General features: G+C 41.6%; 1 protein-coding gene across 1 annotated transcript; it reads right to left on the reverse strand.

Annotated features, from left to right (window-relative positions):
* Positions 1 to 5,035: 5,035 nt before the first annotated feature.
* LOC147654383 (uncharacterized) lies at positions 5,036 to 11,456 on the reverse strand. Its single transcript, XM_086883279.1, has one exon. The coding sequence runs from the start codon at positions 10,728 to 10,730 to the stop codon at positions 8,796 to 8,798; it is 1,935 nt and encodes a 644-aa protein (XP_086739405.1). The 5' UTR covers positions 10,731 to 11,456; the 3' UTR covers positions 5,036 to 8,795.
* Between the last annotated feature and the right edge of the window lie 4,798 nt (positions 11,457 to 16,254).

A 16,254-nucleotide genomic window follows, 5' to 3' on the forward strand; every position in this document is an offset into this window, starting at 1 on the left:
TTTAGCAGAGCCCTTTTACTCAGACCTCCTCGACAAGACTCAGCAACATTTTACATACCTGTGGTACAGACTGATAGGGCCAAAGATCATTCTTTCCATTAAGAACCTGAATGAACAACTTAGCTGCTAAATAATGGATTACTTCAGCTTGTACACTTAGTCAGAGTTTCTATGCTGATATCTGAGAGAGCTGGATCAGGTCCCAGCAGGAGTGGGAATCTGTCCACTAATTAGCTATAAAAAGATTTACTTCAGGAGATATTCTGTGCAAATGATGTGCTAAAAGATTAAGGGTCCCTTTTAAAAGATAGCTACCCTTAGTGCATAAGTGACCTATATTCTTATGTGGCAACATTTATACACTTTGGAGACAAGGAAAAAAAAAAAAAAAGGGCCATATTAAGGTGATATTTTGTACTGTGTTTGCTGCCTTAGGTTGCAGTGATTGCCAAGCTTTTTTTTTTTTTTGTCACAGATGGTTCCGCTTAAACAGACTTGCCTGCCAATGTGATTTGAACTTCACTTAAATTATAAGTCACCCCACCATCTAGAGTCGATTCCCACCATGAAAAAGGTTATTTAAGCTTTCAAGTGCATTGGTTTGAAAATTAAAATATCCAAGAGTGCAACAATAATGCAAATCTGCTCACCTGAGTCTAGAGTAAAAAAAAAAGGCAAGTGATTTGCAACTGCCTTCTCGGCTTGAAGAAATGTTCTCATTTGTGGGTCAAAACACAATAATAGCTACCTGGTCTTCCAGTGATTGTCATCCTGGAAGGCTGAAATATTTAACATGTAAATAAGTTTATTTGCAGATCACAAAGTGAAAACTCTATTATATAGTGAATATGAAGTGCATAATAAGCAAAGAAGACACAATCATCACACAGTTATTAGTCTGAAGTGTGTCCTAGGTAACTTCCACGAGTTTTGTGTAAATTTGGAGGATTTTGTAAATTTTCATTGCACTAAGTTTCTCAAATCCTTGCAAGGAAGCTTCAGCTGAGCATTTTAACTAGAGTTGAATCTCACAGAAAGAAATTCTCACTATGCTTGGCTAGAAACAAGTTCTATAATGGAACATTGGGGCTATGCTACATGAAAATTTACCAGCTGGAGGGATTTAATGATAGATGGGCAAGTCCAAGGCATGGCTGTCCTGCAGAGTTACTAAATCAGCAGGAACTGCTGTCAGTGTGAGAAGAGCTGTAGTGAAAAGCAAGTTGGAAACAACCATGGGTTGCTGGAGAGACAGAGGCAGACTTGTTCTTCTGCTTGTGTTGTTTCGTTAGCCCTTTCCTGGTCACAGTTCTTGTTCAAATGCTTTGGGAGACTCACCACAAAGGACAAGGTTGTGTTTTCTGCCCACTACGTGTGGCTTCAGGGAGTTCTTTGCCCATTATCAGGGCGCTCTGCTCGAGGACCAAAGAAAGATTCAGCCCCTCTTTTCTCCCTTTCTGTGTGCTCACTGTTGCTCCCTGCTGAAACCTGCAGTAAAGCATGGGAGGTTAGCATGGAGACTGTGCACAGGGAACAGCCACAGCTTTTCCACAGATTTGTCGTTCCCCAATTCCTTCTGTTTTTTCACAGCTTCATTGGTCACCAGGTACAACCTTTCTGTTTAGTCTATTTATTCTCCCTCTAGGCTCAAGATTTCTAAGAAATTCCTTCCAAGAATTGAGAATCGGGATTTATTGCCATATCTCTAAAGAAATGCTCTCTAAAGAAAAAAATGCCAGCAATTTTGAACTTTCCTCTAAAAGCATCACTGGATGATGGCACTTTAAAAAGCTATCTGAAACTACACTTACAAGTCTGAAGACACTAAAGTACCACCAAAATAAATACAAAGATTAATCACTAAATAAAGCATTCCCCATTCCTATTTCCTCCTTTTAAAGAACCTGCCCTTTTTTATCCTCTAGGTAGTTCTTGTTAAAAAATTCTAGCTAACATGGGTAGTAGATTTATTTATTTATTTTTAACATTTTCTCTAGTGTTCATCCAACCTCACTGAAAAATGCCTGAGTGTTGCCATAACACTGTCCCATTTATTTTCCACAACAAAGCCTTGTTACTGCCTCCATACTTAATTTCATTTGCACAACCAAGCCTCCGTATTCCTTTCTATTAAAAAAGTAGCACCATTTCCATGTTACTCTTCACCTCCAGAGGTGTTATTATCTTGCTGTAATAACAGACCATGCTCCTGCTGTGTCTGCTGAAGAAATCATCCCAGCAGCCCAATGAGGCCGTGCCACCTTCCCAGCACCTCAGCATTCAAAGTGTTTCTGTACGGCTGGGCTGTACAGATGGGCTCTCTACTGCCCCAAAGTTTAAGAAATAGAAAAAAAATTAAAGGTCCTAAAGAAAAATAGTTATTTTTCAAACACACACAAAGAAGGCTATTGTTTTCTAAGGTCTGCTTCAGCTCAGACAAAACTGTGGAAGTAAAGCTCATAATTTTAGGTCCCAGTCCTTCTAGGAAAGCCAGTAGTGATGTAAATACATGTTTACTGCTGCAGAAGTAGAGTTGGAGGGGGAAGATGCACTCCGATCTCTCTTCCCAAATCTTGCCTCTTTTAGATGCCTGGAACACCATAACTAGGATAGCGCTCTGTGCTGATCCAGGCCAAAGCAATGAGAGAAGAAATTGAGGGAAATCATGGAGAACTTCAAAGTGTTTTTAAAATCAGAACTGTAAAGGTGAGGGAAAAAACCCAAGAATTTCTGTCACTTGTGTAAGACACAAGCTAAAACCAAACGTTCTTTCACCCCATGTGAAAACATTAAAAATACCACAGCCCCAAAGGCAAGTAAAGGACAAAAAAGCCCCCCTTATATGTCTACACAGCATCTACATGAATTTTTCTCAAAATTTAGTAGATCTGGCTGACTTCTGTTGTAGTAACCTGAGTCACTTAGCAAGGCTTTTGCTGGAAGTATTTTAACAATGATAAATCTGGCCAAAGAGAAAATTAAGGAACTGAACACTATAAAAAGCAATGATTACATGGCATCATAAACGATACTTCATTGTTACTGCACATTAAAATGTCTGACCATAAATGATATTTTAAGATCATTATAAAGCTATCACCATTAAAATGGGAGCTTTGTGTACTCTTTACACCACAGAGGGCACCAAGCCATTGCATTAATTCAGCCTCAGTATTTAAAAGGTTATTTAAAGGCATCTCCACAACATGAAGAAACATAATCTGCGATTTGTTCTTTGGCACTTGGTCACTCTAAAGGCATTAGGACAACTATCTAAAATGATTAAAAATATACTCCATGAATTAGTTTTTCAAGAATAGAAAATAAATGTTCTTACTCTTGAAATTTAAATTTCTTTAAGAAATCACAAATGAAAGAATTATTCTCAAGGTATTTAACCTCACAAAAGAAAGGATGAAAAGAGTGGCATTTGTAATGAGCTTTTGTTCAGGAAAATATAAACATAGAGAAATCTGGTAACAGTTTTAATTTCATTTTCAAGATATGCGATTAACAGTTCTGAAATATATGTTCCTGACTACTGTTTCAGGGGAGATCTTTTCAAGGACTACCCCTGAAAAAGGTAACAAATAGATTCCAATCTGTGGATATCAGCTATAAACAGTAGAATGCCTGAACCACTTTGCTGTAACCTTGAGCCTAAAGAACTGGGTTCAGATACATTCTCTACCAAACATTCATTGAATGACTGCAAATAAGAAATCAAGTGCATGACTAGAGATCAGCTGACAGCACTGTCCTTCTCACAGGGGTGCTGTCTTGCAAAGTTCTTCTAAAATTTTTGATACACTCTAACTGCTATTTGGACTTCACTGCCAAATTCTCAAAACCTGTAAAGCATTAACTAAGATAATGACATCTGGAACGCTTGAAGCAGCTGCACTACTTCATTAACTCAAGGAGAAATGACTAAACAGCTGAGAGAGACAATTTACTTTTCCAGTAAAATAAACCTTTTTCTCTTACAAAAAAAATCCCAAACCAAACCAAATTTGAAAGAACAAAACCAAAACCAAACAAAACCAAACCAAACCAAAAACAAAACTGAGGAAGATGACTATGGCATGCTTCCACGAAAATAACAACCCCAGATGGAACTCATACAACATTCCTTATCTTTTTTGGCTCTCAGTGCTGTCATCAAAAACTCTTATTATAAATATTAATAAAACAAAATTTTATGGAACACTCCAGATCACACTTGCTGCTAGCCACAGTGCTTTCTCATAAGAGTTTATCAGCACCCTTGTTATTGAGTCATATATTTGGAGTGGGAAAGTTACCAAAGGCAACACAAAACATGTGAAAAGCACATTTGAAATTAGATCCATGCTTTAGTGTGTTGCAACATGAAACATGAAGCAGGACAGAAAAAGAACATTGAAAAAGACATTGTTCTCCTGCAGTCACAATTTGCTACCCTTGGTAACCGTTTTACAGAAGTATGATGTTTATTTTGGTGTTTCTGGCTTACCACTTTTTCCTCTAACATACCTGAAATGTTTTTGAAGGTTTTCTTCATTTTTTTTATGGCATGAAGATGTTTTCCTTTTTCTTTTATTGTTGTGCTGGTATCACAACTCTCCTTAGCAGATGCAAATCCTCTCTTTAGCAGATGCTATTCTGCATTTACAGATGGAGAGCACATGCTGAAAATTTCTTGGGTTTCTTACTTGAGGCCTTGACCATAAGAGAAAATATCCAACAGCTGTTGTTGGTGGCCACTACTAATTCACAGGCATTTAAACATACTAGCATGTGGACTGCAAGGATGTTGAGTCTCATCTATGGAGAGATTGAATTATTTTTCAGATTTCTGCTCCTCAGGAGTTTTCACAGGGACACAGACCCACTCTCTCTTGTCTTTGCCAGAAATATAAAGAAATTCTTGTGAAAGTATGCCCTAGTTTAGAGCAAATTTGGGAGAGAACCTCCAAATAGGGTTCCCCCAGAAAAGCAAAATTTAAATGGCCCCTCCCCCCAACAGGTTCAGGAAAAAGAGATTTCCTTGGAGAGAAGTGGAAAAAACTGTTTATTTAACAGAAATTGAATAATATTAAACAAGAAAACCTCTCGCTGATCGATGAGATGGCAAATCCAGGAAGAAAAGCCCTTTTCACGTGGTGTAGCTCGGCTTGCTCAGGTTCTTATCAGTCCCTCTGGCGCGAGAAAGTGCTGAGGCCCAGGCCCTGGTGGGCCACAGGCCTGAGCTCCCGGGGTTTGTCTGGGTGTTCTGTCCAGAGCAGGTTTGCACAGATCCAAGGAAAAAGGAAAAAAAGTCCAGGGAACTGCTGTGCCTCAGCTGGATAAAACTAACTAAAAGCCAGAGAGAAGCTCTGTCCCGCTGTCTGTCCGTGCTGCAGACACCACAGTCCAGGAGCAGGATGTGTGGGAGTGATGTTTTCTTTCAACACAAACTGCGGCTTCTTCTTCACCCCCTTCACTCTCAGAGCCAGTCTTAAAGGTGCAGAACTTAATATGTAACATAAACTGGGTGGCTGGGGATACCAGTATCATAAAGTCATCTCAGGATATTCTTCCCTTTATCCCCATATCGTCAGCTTATTACCAAAATTAATATATATTCTAACTCTACAACACATACATTATATACAGACAAGGGCATTCATTCATGATTCTCACCCATCAATCAGATCTCCCTGAGGTACACATTGTGTTGTTCCATCTTTCTGCATTATCTACCACGTGCAACCCGGTCCCTGAGCAAAAACAACCCCACGAATGGGTTTGTCTGCACTCGAGGTAGAGTTGATCCAAACTGTCTTTCCTAACAAACCTCTGACATGTACCACTGGGACTTTGTCTCTGTCTACTATATGCAGGGGATCAGACTGGGCAGGGCCTGCTTGGTTGGTGGAACCTCTGATGTTGACTATCCAGGTGGCCTTTGCTAGATGCTGCTTCCAATTTTTGAAAGATCCCCCACCCAACGCTTTCAAGGTAGTCTTTAACAGTCCATTGTACCTCTCCACTTTCCCAGCAGCGGGTGCATGGTAGGGGATATGGTACACCCACTCAATGCCATGTTCCCTAGCCCAGCTGTTTATAAGGCTGTTCTTGAAATGAGTCCCATTGTCTGACTCAATCCTCTCAGGGGTACCATGCCTCCAAAGGACCTGCTTTTCGAGTCCCAGGATGGTGTTCCGGGCATGAGGCACAGGGTAGGTTTCCAACCATCCTGCGGTGGCTTCTACCATTGTGAGCACGTAGTGCTTGCCTTGGTGGGTTTGGGGCAGTGTGATGTAGTCAATCTGCCAGGCTTCCCCATACCTACATTTGGACCAACACCCACCATACCATAGCGGCTTCAACCGCTTGGCCTGCTTGATCGTGGCACATGTCTCACAGTCATGAATGACCTGGGAAATACTGTCCATGGATAGGTCCACCCCTCGGACTCGTGCCCACTTACAGGTGGCATCTCTCCCCTGATGACCTGAGGCGTCATGGGCCCATTGAGCTAGGAACAACTCTCCCTTGTGTTGCCAATCTAGGTCAATCTTTGACAACTCTATCTTTGCAGCCTGATCCACCTGTTAATTGTTTTGGTGCTCCTCATTAGCCTGACTCTTGGGGACATGGGCATCCACATGATGGACTTTCACAGATAGTTTCCCTGATAGCAATGTTTTTCTACTCATCAGCAGCCCAAATTGGTTTTCCTCTGTGCTGCCAATTAGCCTTTTTCCACTTGTCCAGCCATCCCCACAGAGCATTGGCTACCATCCATGAATCCGTGTAGAGGTAGAGCTTTGGCCGCTTTTCTCTTTCAGCAATGTCCAGGGCCAGTTGAATGGCTTTGAGTTCAGCAAGTTGACTTAATCCACCTTCTCCTTCAGTGGCTTCTGTGACCTGTCGTGTGGGGCTCCATACGGCTGCTTTCCACTTCTGGTTCATCCCTACGATGCGACAGGAACCATCAGTGAACAGAGCGTAGCGTGTTTCTTCTGCTGGCAGTTGGTTGTACGGTGGAGCTTCTTCAGCCCGTGTCACTTGTTCCTGCTCCTCTTCATCAGTGAGACCAAAGTTTTCACCTTCTGGCCAGTTTGTAATTATTTCCAAAATCCCAGGGCAATCTGGGTTTCTGATATGGGCGTGCTGTGTGATGAGGGGAATCCACTTGCTCCATGTAGCGTTGGTGGGTAGCAGGAACCTTTCCTTTGAACATCCACCCCAGCACTGGTAGTTGGGGTGCCAGGAGGAGGCAGCTTGGACTCCTTCATAGGCAGCTAAGATTTCCTTCTCTGTGGGAGTGTAGTTGGCTTTGGACCCTCTGTAGCTTCGGCTCCAGAATCCCAGTGGTCGGCCTCGAGTCTCCCCAGGCACTTTCTGCCAAAGGCTCCAGAACAAGCCATTGTTCCTGGCTGCAGAGTAGAGCACGTTCCTCACATCTGGTCCTGTCCTGACTGAGCCAAGGGCTACTGCATGAGCGATCTCCTGCTTGATCTGGGCAAAGGCTTGTTGCTGTTCAGGGCCCCAGTGGAAATCATTCTTCTTGTGGGTGATCCGGCAGAGAGGGCTCACCATCTGGCTGTATTCAGGAATGTGCATTCTCCAAAACCTATGGCACCTAAGAAAGCTTGTGTTTCCTTCTTGCTGGCTGGAGGAGACATTGCAGTGATCTTGTTGATGATATCAGTAGGAATCCAACGCTGTCCATCTTGCCACTTTACTCCCAGGAACTGGATCTCTTGAACAAGTCCCTTAACTTTGCTCTTCTGGATGGCGAAACCGGCATTCAGGAGAATCTGAATGATTTTTTCTCCTTTCTCAAATACTTCCACTGCCGTGTTCCCCCACACAATGATGTCATCAATGTACTGCAGATGTTCTGGAGCCTCACCCTTTTCCAGGGCAGCCTGGATCAGTCCATGGCAGATGGTAGGGCTGTGCTTCCACTCCTGGGGCAGTCGGTTCCAGGTGTACTGCACTCGCCTCCATGTGAAGGCAAACTGAGGCCTGCATTCTGCTGCCAGGGGAATGGAGAAAAGTGCATTGGCAATGTCAGTAGTGGTGTACCACTTCGCTGCCTTGGACTCCAGCTCATACTGGAGCTCCAGCATGTCTGGCATGGCAGCGCTCAGAGGTGGAGTCACTTCACTCAATGCACAATAGTCCACAGTCAAACTCCATTCTCTGTCAGACTGCCACACAGGCCAAATGGGGCTGTTGAAGGGTGAGTGGGTTTTGCTGACCACCCCTTGGCTCTGCAGGTCACAGATCATCTTGTGGATGGGGATCACAGCATCTCGGTTTGTCCTATACTGCCAGCGGTGCACCATCGAGGTGGCAATTGGTACTTGCTGTTCTTCCACTTTCAGGAGTCCTACTGCAGATGGGTTCTCTGACAGTCCAGGCAAGGTGTTCAATTGCTGAATGTCTTCTGCCTCCACAGCAGCTATTCCAAAAGCCCACCTAAGTCCCTTTGTGTCTTTGAAATAGCCATTCCGAAGGAAGTCTATGCCCAGAATACATGGGGCCTCTGGGCCAGTCACAATGGGATGTTTCTGCCACTCCTTCCCAGTCAGGCTCACATCAGCTTCCACCAAAGTAAAGTCCTGTGATCCCCCTGTCACACCAGCAATAGAAACAGATTCTGCCCCCACATGTCTTGATGGGATTAATGTGCACTGTACACCAGTATCAACCAAGGCCTCATGTTTTCATGGTTCTGCTGTGCCAGGCCAACAAATCCACACAGTCCAAAAGACATGGTTTTCCCTAACCTCTACTTGGCTAGAGGCAGGGCCCCTCTAAGCCTGGTTATCCTTTTTCCCTTGGGTATAAGTCTTGGAGGTTCCTTCAAGGGAATCAGACATGTCATCATCATCATCATACCTGTCAGTTTGACTACAGACTACTGGAGCAGCTTTCTTTTTGGTGGAGTATCCCCTCTGAGTCTTGCTGTCTTTCAGTTCAAGCATCCGTTTTGCCAGAGCAGCAGTAGATTTTCCATCCCATCTTTTCATGTTTTCTCCACAGTCACGTAGAAAAAACCACAGCTCAGCTCGTAGCTTTTTCTCTCTATCTGGAGAACTTCTGCGTTGAGTACCAGGGCTCCTGGTCTGTACTGCTGAGACTGGAAGAAGGTCTTCCCTGAGTTTCTTGAGAGTCTCCTCTATTTTGTCGTGGAAGTTTTGCATATCTGCTCTCACAGCTGCAATTGTTGCCTGCATGGGGCCATGCACGGTATCTGCATATGCTCGAAGCTTCTTCGCCATATCCAGCACAGTCTCTTCCCAGTCATCCCGCTTCATTGTTGCTAAAGCAAAAGCGTATTCTTGTGGCCCAAGTCGAACAAGTTTTCGCCACATCACAGATGTACATGGCACCAAGTCTGGATTTCTAGTACCTAAGTCACCCACAAAGACAATCTCTACTATTGCCATTTCTCTCAAGCGCTGAATCCCTTGTTCTATGGTTTTCCAACGAGTTTGCTGTATATAGAGATCATCTGCACACAGATATCTTTGTGCCACACTTCTTAGGACCCGTTCCCAGAGACTATAAGGGTCAGCCCCCCTCATCATCCCCTGGTCGATAACCGGATCGTGTGACAGGGATCCCAGATGCCTCGCTTCAGTGCCATCCAGAACTGTAGCCTCACCTGCAGCATCCCACAGACGGACTAACCAACTAATTATAGATTCATCAGGTCCTCGAATGTAATCTTTTCTCAGGCCACGAAGGTCCTTCAGGGAGAAGGGCTCACCAGTGCCTTCTGATTTTTGGTCAGTTGCTGGTCTTGAGGGTTCTTCCCCTGCATCGCCATTATCATCATCCACTGGCTGATTTGTTTTGCTTTTGAATTTCATGCCTCTCATGGTAGGAACAATAGACATTGGCTTAGGCTCACTGTCTGGTTTGGCTGCTGGCTTAGGCTCACTGTCTGGTTTGACTGCTGGCTTGGCTGCAGCCTGAGTGACTGGGGGAGCTGCTGATTTATCTGCCTGCCCTACAGTATCTAGCAGCGTGCGATAAGCATACGCTAGGGCCCAGCTTATTGCAATGAGATTTTTCTCTTTAGAATCATCATAGCAATTCTCTTCCAGATATTTCCCCACTTCATCTGGGCTCTGAATTTGTTCACGTGAAAATTCCCAGGCTGGGGGATCAGAAAATTCCTTCAGAGTTCGGCCAATTCTCTCCCATTCTCTACACCACTCAGGATTTCCTACACCTGAATTTACTTCTGGGGCAGGGGTCTCACTAGCTCCTCTGGATATCTCAGCCCTCACTCTAGAGAATCGGCAAATTATATACAGGAAGCCTACCAGAGGAAACACTAGGAAAGTGATGTCTTTAACACTCAGGGGAAACTGAATATTCTCAAAAAGGGACATAACAGATTCAAAGGAGAAGGAAAGGAAAGGCTGAAAAGCCTCATCCACTGCTTTTCCTCTGACAAACTGGGTGCAATTACCAATAAACCCCCAAAATGTGCTACTGGGACTGGGAGGCGGGGTTGGACAATGAAACCATAAGCTAAACATACATGGAAGAAACTTCAGTATTTTTATGAACTTCCTATAAATCATTATCACCAAGCCCAGCACAATAACCATTCTAATCTGTGGCCCTCTACTATAAAAGAGACAAATGAAAGGTATTAAAACCTCAAAAAATGCTAAGGACCAGAGCCACATGAAGGCGCCTACCCCAAGAGACATTATGCATTCAAATAACATGGCTACTGACTGTTTTATGCCAATACAGAGTAAGTACAACCAAAATACAATCAGTACAGTTTTTTTCCACTTTCTCAAGCCCAACACTGGGTGCCAAGAACTGTATTTGTCTTAGTTTAGGGCAAATTTGGAAGAGAACCTCCAAATGGGGTTCCCCCAGAAAAGCAAAATTCAAATGGTCCCTCCCCCGTACTGGTTCAGGAAAAAAGAGATTTCCTTGGAGAGAAGTGGAAAAAAACTGTTTATTTAACAGAAATTGAATAATATTAAACAACAAAACCTCTTGCTGTTCAATGAGATGGCAAATCCAGGAAGAAAAAAGTCCTTTTCATGTGGTGTAGCTCGGCTTGCTCAGGTTCTTATCAGTCCCTCTGGCGCGAGAAAGTGCCGAGGCCCAGGCCCCGGTGGGCCACAGGCCTGAGCTCCCGGGGTTTGTCTGGGTGTTCTGTCCAGAGCAGGTTTGCACAGATCCAAGGAAAAAGGAAAAAAAGTCCAGGGAACTGCTGTGCCTCAGCTGGATAAAACTAACTAAAAGCAAAGGAGAGCTCTGTCCCGCTGTCTGTCCGTGCTGCAGACACCACAGTCCAGGAGCGGGGTGTGTGGGAGTGATGTTTTCTTTCAACACAAACTGCGGCTTCTTCTTCACCCCCTTCACTCTCAGAGCCAGTCTTAAAGGTGCAGAACTTAATATGTAACATAAACTGGGTGGCTGGGGATACCAGTATCATAAAGTCATCCCAGGACAAAGTATAAGACTTTATACTACTGTATCACTACTGCCTTCTCCATCTTTTCTTTTGCCCAAAGGTCAGGCACAGCCTGTTACATCCATTTGATTTTCACTCTTCAAACAGCAGACAGTGAGCAAGCCTTTGAGCAAGAGGGGTTATTAGCGAGAGCACTTCTCAAAATAATATAAACTGTTGATTTAAAAAACATCACTCACTTAAATACCCATGAGTTTTAAGTTTGATCATATTGAAGAGATAGTTCACTGGAAGCTTTACCCAAAATGCTTATGTGGCAAATAAGGAAAATCAATTTGCCTCATTAAGACCTGCTTTCTGAGAAAATAGTTAAAGTTATGTCATTGTCTCTTCTTTTTCAGAGAATAATATTCACATGCAATAAATTTAAGAGCTGATTACTCTCAAAAGCTTGTTATCAAGATACTACTCTATTTTAAAAAGTGAGGAAATACATCTGATGAACTTACTCTAATATGTCAAGGTTAAATTTGAAGTTCTAGTGCTGTTGTGCTCTTTATAACTCAAACATAGCCAAGGTTTCTGGAGAAGGGAACAACCATTTCAACCCCAGGCTGCCCTGAAGAATTTGTGTACCAAGGAAATTGTCTGTTTTTTCCTACCTAGATTAGTTAGAAGCTCCATCCATACAAAGTGAGAATATGAATAACAGTTGACATCATTCTTCTGAACACTTGTAAGACAATGGGAAAAAGAAGTATTAGAAAAGATACATTTCTGAAAGATTCCTTAGTGATAACCAGAAAATAATTACTCAGAGCGTCATCTGCATTATTAGCCACAACTGTAATCTAAACACTGAGTTAGATAACTCATTAACTTTTGACAACTCAAAGTCATATACTTTATTCTGCCTAATTTTTGGAGTTTGTCACTAAATGAACAACTTTTTAAGATCAGTGACAATTGTAGCTAATAATGCTGTAGCCTCAGGTCCATTTAGAAAAGTTTCCAGGATAAATGAAATAATTTTCTTTGTCTGAAGCACAAACAGGCTTTTCATTTACTGAGTTGTGCCTATGAGGCATTCATCGGATAATACCTCAAATTTCATTTGCAATACAGAATTTCAAAATCATGAAGTAATTTTCTTAGTGCTATTATCATTCATCATTCCAAACAAAGCAGTTATCAGAGCTCATGTGTATATTATTATCTGTTCAGCTTGGTGGAAATCTGGCACATTTTTGTCCTGCTCAGCAAACACAGAACAGCCAACACGTGCACCCTTCCACCTGTCCCAACTCACTGACAGAAGCCAGCGAAGAATTTCAGACACAAGAGGCCAAATTCCAATGGCTGGATCCACTCTCTATTCATATAAGACCATAAATGTTATATTAATATTATACTATGCACAATATTTAATTACAGGTTAGCCAATGTTTGCATTATATTTGACACAGTGCTCTGGGTGCATCAGGAGCATGAGTTCACTGATCTGAATTCAGAAGAGGTAAGGGCAGTGTTCCCATTTCTAGCATAAGGTGAAACACTGTTAGCAGCAAGTCTCTTATACCTGAGATCAGAGAGCTGAGTGGCCTCACAGAGACCAGCCTGATTTACTGTCCTGTGGCAAAGGGAACATAAACATGCAGATTCAGGAGCTATGGGAGGCACTGCTACCTGCTGAAGCTAATAAAGGACTCTATTTCTTAGAAAAATCCACATCCTTGATGTCTTTTAAAGGCTTAAATACAAGGAGCTGATTCGCAAGAATACCTGGCAACACCATGTTAGGAATAGCTTATTTGCAGCCTGTGTCAAATTTAGAGATACCAGAAGACAGATTTTGCATTATTTACTTGACAGTGGTACAAAACAACAGAGCTATCAAATAAAAAAGATGTTTTTTTTGATTAGAACACTATTTGGCTACTAGAAAAAGGGCAAATGTTATCTTAAAAATAAAGACACAGCAAGAGAAAGCCAGAAAACACTTTTAAGACAGCTAAGGACTCCCCACTACAACAATATATAACTTTTTCCCCAGAGAGGGAAATTCATCCGTGAATGAGAGCACTGTCATACCAGAACACTTTAATGGTAATCACATGTCAGCTTGCAAAACACAACAGCAAAATTATGCACATTTTCACCACAGAGCCTCCAAACCAATGGAAGTTACCACCATTACAGCCATTTATAATAAAGAACTTTAGGAAACTGCGTGGGACTGTGTAGAAAATTAGAATATGCAGTGATGCAAGTTTGTGTTGACTCTTTTCTCACAAAGAGATGATGTTGATGGCAGTTTCCTTGAAAGTATTGGATTTAGATCATACATAGCCTTGTCCATATAGCTGACCTTCAATGGTTACACTTTACCTGGTTTAAGCAAAATACAAGGACTGGAATTCAGGTGCCAGCCATACCTCAGTAACAATAAAGCACATTAATTAATGCTCAGATCATGTTTCAATTAAAGTTCTACATATTTTTCAGAAAATAAATGAGAATCCCTTGCAAGTTTCTTCCCTCACTAACTTCAGAGCAAAAGGTCATATACATTCATTTATGTCACAATTTTTTTTGCTGCTCTAACTGAGCTGCTGTAGGTCAGCTTTCCATGGCAATAGTTGTACAGCATGAGAGGTGGAGAATTCAGAGCAAAAAGCCTTCTCAAGTGCTTTTGATTTCTCACTGTTGCTCCATCTCTAAGAGAGTGTGAGAATCCCAGACTTAATTCTTACACATCTGTGGGTTTTGATTAGATTTTCACTTTACTTCTTCTGCCAGAGGATCCCAAAGTGCAGAGATAAACCTAAAGGACAACACAACAAGGGCTGCAGCAGACAAGTCATGAAATATGGGTTCTGGAGAGAGGGCAATGCAACAATCAGGGAGGACTCTGCCACCTTATACAATTTAGCCACATTAAAAGAAATTAAAACTGAGAAAAGAAGGAAGAAAAATTATAAGAAAGATATTTATATGGAAAAATTATTCTGACTTACAAATAGGGAGTAATATACTGGTTTTATAGAATTAACAAGAACTACTGAATATTTTACTTATAGCATACTTTTATGGCTTTTTATTTCCTGATCAGAGGATTAAGAGTTAATATGGTATTTTGCACCTCTGACCACTTCCTGACATGTGGTGGTGCTACTGTTTAAAGCAAGTCAGAGAGGCTTCTCTAAAGATCAATCTGACATTTCATTCCTTTAAAATAAAGCAGTCATCCTAGAAACAATAAAAAGCAATCCCCCCAGTCTCATATTATTCTTTTTCTTCTAATAAAAATAATGTACATGCATTTATTGATCTAGAAATATTTTTCCTTTTAGAATAAATGACTCTATGTGCATGGTACTCCATTAATTTAAATAAATTTACCTCTCAGCAGCAGAGAGTAATTTACCTATGCAGCTCATGACTTATGTAACTACCTTGCATGATAGTTATTGCTTTTAGCTCACCTCTACATATTTGAAAAAAACCAAAAAACAAACCAAAACACTCAGGAAATTAACACTCTATTGGTGAAAAGTTTTCCCTTACATCCGCAGAACAGAAATGTTAAAATGTTAAAATGTTAAAATGTTAAAATGTTAAAATGTTAAAATGTTAAAATGTTCTGATGTGCTATTCTAGTTCCACTTTTTGCTGTTTACTGCAGTTGTGTTTTACATATGGGCATATTTCATATTTCATTTTGTTGCAAGCTGTGAAGAAAGGAAACTTTTCATGGCATCCCTTTCAAACCTGATGAGAGCCACGCAAGCGCTGGCCTCCATTCAAGGCCACATCTGATGCTCCTGGCAGCATGAGAAGGAAATGACACACATGGTGGAAGAAGGGTGGAGCACAAGTGAAGGCTGGCTTCTGAGACATACAGAACTATAAAAAGAGTTATTTTAAAAGTCTCCTGTGTAGTAATAATAATTATAGTAATAATATTGATAATAGTAATAATAATAACAACAAAAAAATTATGGTTGTATCTTTATTGTCAGAAACTGGTGCTGCTGGGGTAATCAACCAGATCAGCTCAGCTCGCAAGAAAACTGGCAGAACATGTCAGCTCTGTGTAGCTGACATTGCTTTCTACCAATGACAAAGAGTAGAAAGGTCAGTGGAAAACAGCTCACCTGGAAATACTACTTTCACAGGCTCATTGATGTCCATAATAACAAGAAATAGAGTTTGCACACAAATGCAAAGCATGCAGTTTTACTTGCCTTCTATTTGAAGCCTAAAAACAGTTTAGAGGAAAAAAAGGGGGAAAAAATCTTCCTAACAGGCAAGATCCATATGACTGTGGGATAGTTTTCAAAGGGAAATGAAAATGTCATCACCTGACATTTCTGAAGCTGAGCTTTCAACTCCTGAGACAGAGTGCCAGCAGGAGTGTTAAAGAGAAGAGCTGGTCACAGACCAGTACACTCTCCATATGTTTCCTTGGGGTAATTAGTGTCACTTCCCCTATGAAGGGGCTCACTGTGCTTACCAGTGAATATGTCAAGTCTGGTCACTCTGAAAATAAACACTACAAAGTCACTGACAGGACCTTTAGGTTGAAAAATGAATCCTTCCATGTTCTCAAAAAAAACCCCAAACAAACCTCAAACAAAAGAAACACCCCCCCAACCCAAAAATAAAACAAAAATAAAACACAAAAAAACCCAAACAAAAAACCTCACAAAAAGAACAACACAAACCACAAAAAAAGCCACAAAAAAACCAAACAGGAAACACCCTGAAAAACCCAAAAAACAAAACAAAACCCAAAAAAACCCACAAAACCAAAA

The sequence above is a fragment of the Cyanistes caeruleus genome, chromosome 3 (assembly GCF_971803275.1).
Source record: "Cyanistes caeruleus chromosome 3, bCyaCae1.hap1.1, whole genome shotgun sequence".
Taxonomy (NCBI): domain Eukaryota; kingdom Metazoa; phylum Chordata; class Aves; order Passeriformes; family Paridae; genus Cyanistes; species Cyanistes caeruleus.